Source organism: Sorex araneus, chromosome 6 (genome assembly GCF_027595985.1).
Source record: "Sorex araneus isolate mSorAra2 chromosome 6, mSorAra2.pri, whole genome shotgun sequence".
In the NCBI taxonomy this organism is placed as follows: domain Eukaryota; kingdom Metazoa; phylum Chordata; class Mammalia; order Eulipotyphla; family Soricidae; genus Sorex; species Sorex araneus.
The window spans coordinates 150,082,666-150,096,004 of record NC_073307.1 but is presented as its reverse complement, the minus strand read 5'-3'; the positions used below and the strand labels follow the sequence as shown (position 1 = coordinate 150,096,004).

At 36.6% G+C, this 13,339-nt stretch overlaps 1 protein-coding gene across 1 annotated transcript; it reads right to left on the bottom strand.

Annotated features, from left to right (window-relative positions):
• Positions 1–4,266: 4,266 nt before the first annotated feature.
• Positions 4,267–5,202, bottom strand: LOC129405789 (olfactory receptor 4C15-like). The gene has a single exon (XM_055143232.1). The coding sequence runs from the start codon at positions 5,200–5,202 to the stop codon at positions 4,267–4,269; it is 936 nt and encodes a 311-aa protein (XP_054999207.1).
• Positions 5,203–13,339: the final 8,137 nt, after the last annotated feature.

Here is a 13,339-nt window from a genome sequence, read left to right as displayed (position 1 = left end):
TAAATAAAGAGTATCAGTAGGAAAAATAATTATTTCATGACATTTGTTTGAGATAGGCAGAATTTGACTAACAATTCCTATTACCTATAAACATAAATGCGCAAATATGAAACATTCTTCATATAAGAGAAAGTATGATTGTCAGAAAATCATGTTTTTTTACTGATCGTTAAATATTTCTCTGTATTAGTACTGTGACCGATGCATAAATAAAAATTCATTTCCTTGATAGACTTTTATATTTCTAATTGCCTATCTTATTTTTCAAAGGTAGCATGGATTAATTTTTCATTCGCTCTATTTCTTCATATTTTGACAATCATTTTAGTGATTCAATATTATTCAGTGTGCTACAATATTGTTCCGTATACTATTTTATAACTCAGAACTTTCTGAGCATAATATTATTTGCAGAGCCTGGCAAGCAATCCATGGCTTACTCGATATGCCAAAAAGAGTAACAATAATGGTCTCATTACTCTGACCCTCAAAAACCCCCAGTATGTCATCAGGCTACACTTGCATGTGACAGGGATGAATGGAGATGTTAATGGCTTCTGCTCGCGCAAATCAATGAACAACAGGATGACAGTGATATAGTGATACGTGATAATTATTAACAGTAGGTTGGACATAGTATCTATATATAGTGATAGAAGGAAATATATATATATATACATATATACATACATACAGATATATATATTTGCCACATTAAGTGGTGCTCAGGGATGACTCCAGGCCAGGGATTGGGGATCACCTGTGGTGGTGAGGATTAAACACAGCTTGGCAGCATGCAAGGCAACTACTTGCACACAGTACTATTTCTCCAGTCCATTTACAAAGAATTTTATATGATAGTACAACATGAATTTTGGGTCTAGAAGTTCAGAATTCCTAGCAAATGAACAGATTGACCATCAATATTCCAAATGCCAACGAAGTAGAGTTATAGTCTATTCAGATTCTAGGTCTCCTCATTACTCATAACAGCTCATTGGCTATCTAATGTGGTCGGTTGTGTGCAAGGCGAACGCCCTGGCCGCTGTGCTATCGCTCCAGCCCCCAAGCCCATGATAATTTATTATATATTACTTGTTACATGTAACTGGTTAATGGAATGATCCAAAAATACTTCAGTCAAAGAAAATTTGTGAAAATTGTTGCATTTTGCCGTGGAGATATGAAGTCCTTATCTGGGGGTTATCACAGCTGTTTTTGTTAGTTAAGTCTTCTGTGGTACTGTTTCAAGGTCTCCAGTGGGAGTTGGGCCCATTTCCACCCTATCAAAATCCCAACAGCTGCACCCACACCCCAACAGTTGCTGCCATGACTCTGGCTGGACTCCGCTGCCTCACTGACTTCCACAGAGAAGCTAACCTGATGAACATTTTTGGTACACGATGGATTTTATGGTCCCAAACTCTGGGCCTCAATGAAGTCGAGATGTACAACCACCTCCCACCTACCTGTATTTACCTGGTACTGCACCCATGATCCACTGCCTCTGCCTTTAAGTTCAATTACCTGCCATGTTTCTGAGGTTCATAATTAAATCTCAAAAGAGATCAACTAGCAGCTAAAATTTATGTGACACCCAGTCCTACTGAGACCTCCAGGACAATATTTGTAAGAGAGTAAGACAAGTTTTCCCCCTGCCAAAGTCTTGACAATCTCACTCATACCCAAACATCCGGCACCATGATTGCAGCTGGAACATCCAGTTAAATATTCTGGATTTTCTGGAGTGTATGGCCACACATGGCCACACCATACCTCGAAGTCTACAATAATAGCATCCCAATCGAAACACCCTTGATTAGATGGAATGTAACTTAGATGCCATATAATCTTGTCTAAATCATTTTAGATACCCATAGTTCTATAGGATATCTCTATATGATATAGAGCACAGTATGGGCCCCTGTTGGGAAAAACTGATCTAAAAATGTCAGGAGAAGAGGAACAATATGCATTATTTTAGAAAAATCATAGGTGATCTCCATTAAATCAACCTCTATGTTAAAACAAGATGTTGTGAGGTGAATTGACAAGGAGATAATGTGCAACCAGAAGAGCCAGATAATGCCATGTTTCAATTTAATAATCAAGTGAAGATTTGAGGTCATAAGCACAGGAAAGCAGTACAAGGCCATAAGCCTGTTTCAGTTCAGTTAAACACCACACCATCTGTGGCTGGATTCAGCCATGATTTCTTCACATTGTGAAAATTTGGGAATATGGACTTCAAAGTATACACTATCACCCCTTTTGAAAAACTCAATTTTTATTTTGATATGTTGAATTGTTTTTCATCTGGATGTTGGGCCATACAAAGCTGTTTTCAGGGGATTTCCTGGACTCAGAACACAGGGAATAATCCTGGATGGGGATGAGATCAGGGGCCATGTTGGTTGGTAAGGATTAAACTTGGATTCAGTTGCATTGGAGGCAAATGCCCTTCCTGCTATATTGTCTCTAAAGCCTTGGTCCGTTGACATTTTAGAAATTTCAGATTCTATCTTAAGCTGAAAAATAAACTTGTACAACATTCCCTTGCTATTTTTGCTTTATGATATGTCCATACAATATAGCCTAAATTATCTATATAATTATAAATTATCTGTATAATTATCTAAATTATCTGGGAACGTGAGCAGCACGTCCATGCACATGGTGTGTGCCATGTTTGTCAGCATGCAAATTCTTGGTTACAATATACCAATGGACCAAAAAACTGGGAGCACCTGTAAGGGAGATTAGAGGTCACCCCAAAAGCCTCCCACCTGCGCAGCAGAGCCTGACTATCCATGACAATTCAATACGCCAAAAACGGTAAGGATAATGGACCTCATTCCTTGGACCCTAAAAGAGACCCAAATATAGCAGCGTTGAGAAAGACAGACATAGAGAGGCTGCTAAAATCTCTTAGCTGAATTAGGCTTCCAAAATGAAGAAGGACTAAATGATTGTCTGCACTTTCAACGCATGTTCTCTGGTATCAGAAGCATCCATTGATGACCTGATGGTGCAAGCACAGAAGACCAAGTACAAATGTGATTTGAAGATGACCGATGAACTAGAGCTATTACTGACTGGATTCCACCAAATGTCAAAAGAATGCCTGGCCGCCCACCTACAAGATGGTTGGACTTCTTCATCAAGACCCTGAACGGATGTTTTGATTCTCTTCATGTTCCAATGGCAAGCAGATGTCATTGGGCTATATACTAGCGTGAGACAGAGATGAATGGAGACATTACTCGTGCCCACTAGAGCAAATCCATGAGCAACGGGATGACAAGTGACAAGTACCTAGTGTATTGTTATTTGGGTGCAAATTAAAAAAAAGTATTGTGAAAATTAAAATGAGTTTTCAAAAGTCTTTTAGAAACTAGAATTAGAAGTTACATGCAATTTTCTGTTTTCTACAAAAATACAGCATAGTTCAAATTTTTCAAACAAGGTTATTATTAGAAACTTTTACAAAGCTGACTTAAAGTCCTGGTGGCCAAATTAACTATGCTATGTGAGATAAGATGTTCTTGAGAAGAAATTGAACTCTGTGCTAAATCTAGAAAAGGTTTATAAATATCAAACTAGCAGAATCTTTATTGGATAAATGTACTCAATGAATACTTAAGCAGTTAAACAGAGCAGAGAAGGTTCAATCAGACTCCTTTGCAGGATATATGATACAGAATATTTTGAAACTTTAAAACTCCCTAGACGTCTAAATATAAAAATCATCTCTTTAGAAAAGTTAAGTTTGGGGCTGGAGCAATAGCACAGCGGGCAGGGTGTTTATCTTGCACGAGGATGACCCGGGTTCGATTCCCAGCATCCCATATGGTCTCCCAAGAACTGCCAAGAGTAATTCCTGAGTGCAGAGGTAGGAGTAATCCCTGTGCATTGCCGGTTGTGACCCAAAAATTAAAAAAAAAAAATTTTAAGTTTAGTTCCTAATACATAATGATATTTAGCCAAACTCACAAAGGAATTTTAATTATAACACAGATGGCAAGAGGCTGAAGAATACTTTATGTTAATTATTCTAATGACTTCATTTTAAATATGGGTGCAATTCAGTTCTAACTTTTAATAAGAAATCTGAAGTGATTTTCAACATAATGAAAACACTTCCACTAACCCTTTATACTTGCGTTGTCTGTTTAATTGCCTTCTTCCAAATAATACAGCCATATGAAATTTACATCAAGAGGATTTTATATTTTACAAGAAACTTTATTTTCTGTACTTAATAAATTACTTTTTGTCAGACAGAACCATTAATCTTTTCCACAATCTGGTCATAGCATTTTTCACCTCCTTATTCCTGAAAGTATAAATTAAGGGATTGAGCAGAGGAGTTAGCGTGGCGTAGAATAACTCCACCATTTTATCAAAAGAGAAAGCAGATGGAGGTCGTGTGTACTCAATTATACACGGGACAAACAACATAACCACAACAGCAATGTGAGATCCACAGGTGGAGAGGGCTTTCCTCTGTCCTTCAGTGCTCTGACTTCTCAGAGAGAACAAGATAACCCCATAAGACACAAGCAACAGGGAAAAGATTAGGATGCAGATGAATCCGCTGTTGGCCACCACTAAGAGACCAAACACGTAAGTATCAGTGCAGGCCAGTTTCAGTAATGGGAACAAGTCACACATGAAATGATCGATGATATTGGGGCCACAGAAGGGCAGCTGGGAAGTAAAGGCAATTTGGATAGTGGAATGTAGAAGTCCCCCAGTCCAGGCTACTCCAATCAAAATGCCACAGAGCCTTGATGTCATGATGGAAGAATAGTGTAAAGGCTTGCAGATGGCCACATACCTGTCATAGGCCATGGCTGCGAGGACTATTAGCTCTGTTGAACCAAAAAAATGTCCAACAAAGAGCTGGACCATACAGCCTCCAAAGGAGATGGTTTTCTTTTCATAGAGAAAGTCAGCAATCATTTTGGGGGCAGTGACAGAGGAGATGCACACATCCAGGAAGGACAGGAAAGCCAGGAAGAAGTACATGGGGGAGCCCAGGAGTGCTGGACTGCTCAGGATGGTCACCACATTCAGCAGGTTGCCACCAACAGTGGCGATGTAGACAACCAGAAGAATAAGAAATATTATTTTCTGAAAATCTGGATTCTGTGAGAGTCCCAGGAGGACAAATTCCGTTACAAAACTTTGGTTTTTCATGAATTCCCAGGAGAATATCTAAGCTACCAGAGCAGGCGTATAATATCTGCAAAAGAATAAAATATACACAACACATCATTTCAATAACATATATACAAATAATATATTTCTTTCTTGGATAAATTATAATAAATCCTCTACATTATGAGGTGCAACATTTGAAAATTATAAAAAGGGATGGTGTAGAATAGTGTGTTAAGTGTGATGGAGCACATGCTATTAAATTATATCAGAAAGCCTTAATTTTCACAATCTTATGTGAAAATGTTAAGAAGTAATTTTTTGTCAATAGTCAATTCTAATTATTTAAAATTTAATTCATCTAATAAATTGTAAAGAATGATCCTTTTAATTTGTAGATTCATGAGTGTTTGATACATGATCATTTTTTCTTCTTTTCTATATTTTATTTACAAATAAGCATGCAACATATGTACACATTTATTTTATAGCCTGACACTTTATTTTATCAACTTTTTATTTCTACTGATTTGATGACATTGTGAGTTCTTGATTTACAATACCATATCATTTGTCAATAGTAATAATTTGAAGCATTTATCACTTTAGCTCTATTCTTGCTTTCTTGTAGGTAAGAATCAAAAAAGAAATCTTAGGTAGTAGTGATGCAAATGTACATATCACAGAAAAGCCGTTAACTTAATCCCATGAAGCATAATGTTGCTTTGCAATTGCTGAATATAGTCTTTCTGATTTCTTCAACTTGCTTATTGTTGAGGGTTTTAATATATCAATATTTTCCTGTCTAAATTTTCTCCTCAAGGGTGCGAGGGAGATGGGAGAGTGGAGGGTTAATGAAACCATGGTGGTAGAGTGGTTTAAATAGCATTATCAGAAACAAACAATAATATAGAAACTATTATCACCCATATTACCTCAATAAATCATTTTTAAAAAGAGAATTGATAATTAAAATTTAGAATTCACATCTGATTTTCAGTTTTGACGAACTGAAAATATGGTCCCATATGGTCCCTCAGTACAGAACCATGTGTAAGCCCTGAGCACCATCAAGTGTGATCCCAAAACCAAAATTCAAATTTTAATTAAAAATAAAAGATAAGAGCTGTTCACCTTATCGAGCAGAATCTCCAGAGAAACATCTATTTCAAATTAATAGAAATATCTTGGGGCTGGAGAGATAGCACAGCGGGTAGGGCGTTTGCCTTGCACACGGCCGACCCAGGTTCAAATTCCAGGATCCCATATCCCAAATTCCAGGATCCCCTGAGCACCGCCAGGAGTAATTCCTGAGTGTAGAACCAGGAGTAACCCCTATGCATCGCCGGGTGTGACCCAAAAAGAAAAAAAAAAAATCACGGTGATATCAATATAGCCCTATAGCCTCTAGGAAGAAGCGCATTCCAATCCAGATTGCCATGGAAAATTCTACAGTCTTTTGTTCCCATTTCAACTCCTGAAAGCGCTGTGTGTCTCAGTGCTCCTCTTGGCCATTATCTCTAGACTCAGGGATCTCTTGGGGCTCTGACCTTGTAATTGACCTCCATGGTAACCCCACGGCCAAGAATTTCTTTCTGATTATTGTGGCAACAAAATACTTTTTTAATAATGTAATGACTCTTAATACAAATTTCAGTTTTCACTTTTAAGTGGGTGCAATTTTCAAAATTATATGAAAATTTGCAGTTGATTAACTTTAAAAGAATTTATGTGGGATGGAGCATAGTGACATCTGAACAGACTGTAGTGCGTGCAGGAGGGCTGGGTTTGAGGCACCACCTGGCCCCCAGAACTAGGACTGTTCCTTGCAGAGAGAAGCAGAAAAGCTCCTGATCAACACCAGATGTGAGTCATTCTAAAAGAATATAATAAAACTCCATTATTTCTCCCATCAAATGTGCGTGAAACGCATTGCAAATATGATTCAATGTCACTGTTTAGCATAATAATAAAGGTTTTATTTTTTGTCTATCTACTTAAACACTGTACTATTCATGATAATCTGGGAATTAAATTCTCTTCTCAGATCCTTTTTACTACTCAAAATAGTTGTTTTGGTTTATCTGAATATTTAGAAATTTGGTGTACTAATACTGATGTAAGTTTTAAATTCTCCTCTCTATTTTTATAATATATACACATTTTGCTTTTTGGGTCACACCCAGCTATGCACAAGGGTTACTTCTCGCTCATGCACTCAGGAATTTCTCCTGACAGTACTCGGGAGACCATATGGGATAATGGGAATTGAACCCGTGTCGGCCGTGTGCAAGGCAAACTCCCTAGCCGCTGTGCTGTTGCTCCAGCCCCTTTTCTTGTACTTTAACAAATGCATTATTAAAATTTATGACTTCATGCTGACTGAGTTTATTTAAAGAATAAGTCAAAACTACTGCAACCAATACAAAAGCATCTCAGACTACCTCCACTGAAACATATCTGATCAATTGTGGACAAAAAGGTCAATTTTTTTTATATGATTCTAGTCCATTCTGGAGCATGAAAAATAGTTTTAAGTACTATATCTCAAATTTTAATCCTTCCTGAAATCACAAAAATGCAAATTATACATCTCACCCTGTGTCAGAAATATCAAATATCAAATTTGCAGTATAGATAACAATTATAAATTTATTGGATTTTTCTTTTAAAATGAAGGACTTGTTTTGTAACATACATCACTTTTTCAAGTCAATGAGACTTTTAGTGAAATACTCAATGCTATGTTTTATATCAATAGTCTATGAACTGTGAAAATTATTTGATTCTCAGTGCAATTAGTATTAGTCTTTATATAGCCCTTCAAATCTCAAACAACTGAGTGAAAAGAGCCTTTGTGATACCTGAAAAAAGATAGCTATATGAAGAATAGATGAAGTGCTGAGGGATAGCTAAGTAAGGCATACTTCTATTCTAAGAACAGTGGCTCCAAACATACTCCAAAGTAAGGCATACTTCTATTCTAAGAACAGTGGCTTTAAACACACTCCCAGAATATTTGTTTTCATACACCAGATATTAATGACTACTTATAATATCAAAATGCTATTTTTTGACATAGATATGCTATTTCATTTGTGTTTTCAAAGTCTTGAGACTTAGAACTATAATATAAAATTCTTAAATATAATCTAGATTCAGAAAATTTTATGATTACTTCTCATGCGCACAATTAAATAACAGAACTGTGATTCTAGTCAATTCAGAAGGATGAAAAACAATACTGACAGTTTTATGTGTTATATCACAATTTTTAATCCTTCCTGAAATCACAAAAATTCAAATTATACATCTCACCTCGTGTCAAATGTATCAATCTCTGGAAAGTTCTTGTGCTGACAAACTCCAGGTCTTTGTGGATAAATACCCATCCAGAGACTGATCAACAAGTGAAGGTTGTTCCACGGTCCTAGTGGTACTTCTATGTGGAAGATTAAGTGCTTCTCTGGCTGACAGAGTAGAGAGTGTTTTCCATTGCTTGTGCAGCACTGCTCTCAACATGATTTGGGGTGGTGGGGATAAAGAAACCCAAATTACCTCAGATTTCCAAATGTAATTTAAGAGGTTTACCAGGGAATTTATGGACCTATAGAATTCTCTCACATTCTCCTGGGAATATGAACATTTCCAAACAACATCGTGTTCAGTGCTTGGTACCTTACTCAACTTAATGTACTTAACTAATTAGGAATTTTATTTATCATTCTTTACACCTGTTTTATAATTGCTCCTAGATTTCTCTTTGAAGATGCTTTCATGCCCATCTGAAGAAAGCATTGGATATTTATGGGTGAAATATATTGGATTTGCAGAATAATCCTGAAATAATCAAGTTTTAATATCTCAGTTCAGAATCTCAGTTCAGAATATCTCAGTTCAGAATCTCAGTTCAGAATCTCACAATTTTTTAGATTTGCAAGAATTTACTGTGGAACTGTATCTCTGGCATATTTCTACTTTTATCAAAAGTTAACAATAGATGATAGGATAAATTTATTAAAAATTTACAATGTGTATGATTTTTTTCCCTGGAATATTTTACTTAATTTTAAAGAAAATATTATTCTCATTGTACCCATTTATGACTAATACAGCTAAGAATATAGAAGCTATTCAGCTAATAAATAGTAAAGTTAGAATTTAAACTCAAAGCACCTACGTTCTAAAGTTTTATTTTCTTAGCTTGCTTGAGTCTTAGATTTCTATTGGTAGGAACTGACCTTCATGTCAAGCATCCAAGTCCTTCTTTTTCAGACATGATATTCTGTATTTATAATTATGCCCAAACCCCTCCATAAAATTCTATTAGTTAACTAAAACATAGTGTAACTATTCTGAGCAACATGAAATTAAGAATCACACCATAAATATACTCTTTCTGTCATTGAACAATATATTTCTCTCTAAATAAAGAGTACCTGTAGGAAAAATAATAATTTCATGATATTTCTCCGAGATAGGCAGAATTTGATTAACAGTTCCTATTATCTATAAACATCAGTACTCTAATCATGAAATATTCTTCATATAAGAGAGAGCATGATTGTCACAAATCATGATTTTTTTTGCTGATCATTAAATATTTCTCTGTACTAGAACTGTGACTGAAGCCTAAATAAAAATTTATTTCCTTGATAGACTTTTATATTTCTAATTGCCTATCTCATTTTTCGTAGTTGGCATGGATTAATTTTTTATTGGCTCTATTTCTTCATATTTTACAATCATTTTAATGATTCAATATTTTTCAGTGTGCTACAATATTATTCAGTATACTATTTTATAATTCAGAAATTTCTGAGCATAATATTATTTGAAGAGCCTGACAAGCAATCCATTGCATACTCGATATGCCGAAAAGAGTAACAATAATGGTCTCATTCCTCTGACCCTCAAAGAACCCCCAGTATGCCATCAGGCTACACTAGCATGCGATAAGGATAAATGGAGATGTTACTGGCATCTGCTTGAGCAAATCAATGAACAGGATGACAGTGATACAGTGATACAGTGATAATTATTATCAGTAGATTTGAATTAATAACTACATATAGTAATAGAAGGAAATGAATATTTATGTATATGCCACATTAATTGGTGCTCAGGGATGACTCTGGGCCAGGGCTTGGGGATCACATGTGGTGGTGAGGATTAAACACATCTTGGCACCATGCAAGGCAACTACTTACACACAGTACTATCTCTTCAGTCCAGTTACAAAGAATTTTACATGATAGTGCAACATGAATTTTGGGTCTAGAATTTAAGAGTTCCTAGCAAATCAACAGATTGACCATCAATATTCCAAATGCCAACGAAGTAGAGTTATAGTCTATTCAGATTCTAGATCCCTTCATTACTCACAACAGCTCATTGGTTTACCTAAATATTTCAACTTTAATCTCTATGTTAATGGGATTCATAAGAAATTTGTATTTCTACCTCCTTTGATTAACGCATTGCTTTTTTTTTAAAATTTTTTATTGTGGAAAGTTACAAAGTTACAAAGTTTTCAGGTTTAAATCTCAGTTATACATTGCTCGAATACCCATCCCTTCACCAGTGCTCATATTCCACCACCAAGAATCCCAGTATAGCAACGCATTGCTTTATTTTCTGTTTTTCTGCAGATTGAGTTCCTCTTAGGAGAGATAAACAACTAACACAAAACACATAGAGTTCTTGCATTTGAATAATTGTTATCAACTTGAGTCACGAATAGAAAGCTATTTGTGACATCATATGAATTTATGACATGAAATGCGATTTTGTAATTGAAAAACTGTTAGAAGCCACTTGTCACCCTTGGTTTCCTTCCATGTGATATTTGATAGAAAAACCCAGAGTGCCCCAAAACATATGACTGGTTAAAGAAACTCTGGTACATATACACAATGGAATACTATGTAGCTGTTCAGAAAACATGAAGTCATGAAATTTGCATATAAGTGGATCAACATGGGAAGTATCATGTTGAGTGAAATGAGTCAGAAAGAAAGAGACAGACATAGAAAGATTGTACTCATATGTGGAATATAATATAATTGAGAAGTGCAAGTTTGCAGTGATGCAATTTCTGGCAGATATTTCTCTGGACTTAGTTACTAAAATACTAAAATACAGAAACCCAGAACTGTGAGGCCACTAGGTCCGGTCACTCGACCTCATACCTCTTCATTCTCAGCAATGGAAAACAAATGATCAAATGCTTCCTTTTCAGCAGTTCTGACTTTCAGGGGGAGACTCTCCAAACAATAGTGAGTTTTGTTGAAATATTGAATGCAATCAAAGTGAAAGTAAAGTGAAATATATCAGTTACACAGGCAAGGGGGTGTAGGTGTGGTGGGGGGGCTAGGGGTGTGGGGGGACGGGGTGGAGCTATACTGTGATTTTTGGTGGTGAAATATGTGCACTGGTGAAGGGATGGGTGTTCGAGCAATTTATAACTGAAACTTAAACCTGAAAACGTTGTAACTTTTCACATGGTGACTCAATAAAAAAAATTTAAGAAACAAATAAATATTCTGGATTTTCCGGAGTACATGGCCACACATGGCCACACCGTACCTCGAGGTCTACGATACTACCATCCCAATAGGGGCACCCTTGATTGGATGGCAATGTAACTTAGATGCCATATAATCTTGTCTAAATGATTTTAGAGGGCTGGAGCCATCGCATAGCGAGTAGGCTGCTTGCCTTGCATGCGACCGACCTGGGTTCGATTCCCAGCATCCCATATGGTCCCCCAAGTACCACCAGGAGTAGTTCCTGAGTGCAGAGCCAGGAATAATGCCTGAGTGTCGCCAGGTGTGACACAAAAAGTAAATGATTTTAGATACCCATAGTACTATAGGATGCCTCTATATGCTATAGAGCACAGTATGGGCCCCTGTTGGGAAAAAATGATCTAAGTGTCAGGAGAAGAGGAGCAACACACATTATTTTAGAAAAAGCAAAGGTGATCTCCATTAAATCAACCCTTATGTTAAACCAAGATTTTGTGAGGTGAATTTACAGGAAGGAAATGTGCAACTAGAAGAGTCAGATAATGCCATGTTTCAATTTAATAATCCAGTGAAGATTTGAGGCCATAAGCACAGGAAAGCATTATTTGGTCATAAGCCTATTTCAGTTCAGTTAAAAACCACATCATCTGTGGCTAGATTCAGCCCTTATTTCTTCACAGACTGTGACAATTGGGGAATATGGACTTCAAAGTACAGACTATCACCACTTTTGTAATACCCAATTTTTATTTTGATATGTTGAATTGTTTTTCATCCGGATGTTGGGCCATACAAAGCTGTTTTCAGAGTTTTCCCTGGACTCAGAACACAGGGAGTACTCCTGGACTGGGCAAAGCTCAGGGGCCATGTGTGTTGGTAAGGATCAAACCTGGATTCGATTGTATGGAAGGCAAGTGACTTTCCTACTATACCGTCTCTAATGACTTAGTCTGTTGACATTTTAGAAATTTCAGATTCTATCTCAAATTAAAAAATAAAGTTGTTCAACATTCCCTTGCTATTTTTTGCTTTATGATATGTGCGTACAATATAGTCTAAATTATCTATATAATTATCTAAATTATCCAGGGACGTGTTTCAGTTCATTAAAATGAGTAAGAAGCATAAGAAGAGGTTGCTAAAATCTCAGGGTTGGGACGAATGGAGATGTTACTTGAGTAAATCGATGAATGAGATGGCTTGATATAGTGATACACGATCCCAAAACATGAGCAGCACATCCATGCACAAGGTGTATGGCATGTTTGTCATCGTCAGATTGTTAATTACAACATGCTAGTCGACCAAAAACCTGAGAGCACCTGTACGGGAGATTAGAGGTTGCCCTATAAGCCTCCCACCACATGCAATGCCTGATTAACCATGACAATTTGATATGACAAAAACAGTAACAATAATGGGCCTTATTCCTCAGACCCTGAAAGAGCCCCCAATTCGGCAGCATTGAGAAAGACAAACACAGAAAGAATGCTAAATTCTGAGGGCTGAACTAGGCTGCCAAAATGAAGAAGGACTAAAATGACTGTCTGCACTTTCAATGCACGTATGCTGGCATCAGAAGCATCCATGGATGACCTGATGTTGCAAGTGCAGAAGATCAAGTACGAAAGCGATTTGAAGATGAT

What these genes read in the sequence shown, in the direction of transcription:
- LOC129405789 (XM_055143232.1), bottom strand. Translation starts at nt 5,202, where the DNA reads ATGAAAAACCAAAGTTTTGTAACGGAATTTGTCCTCCTGGGACTCTCA.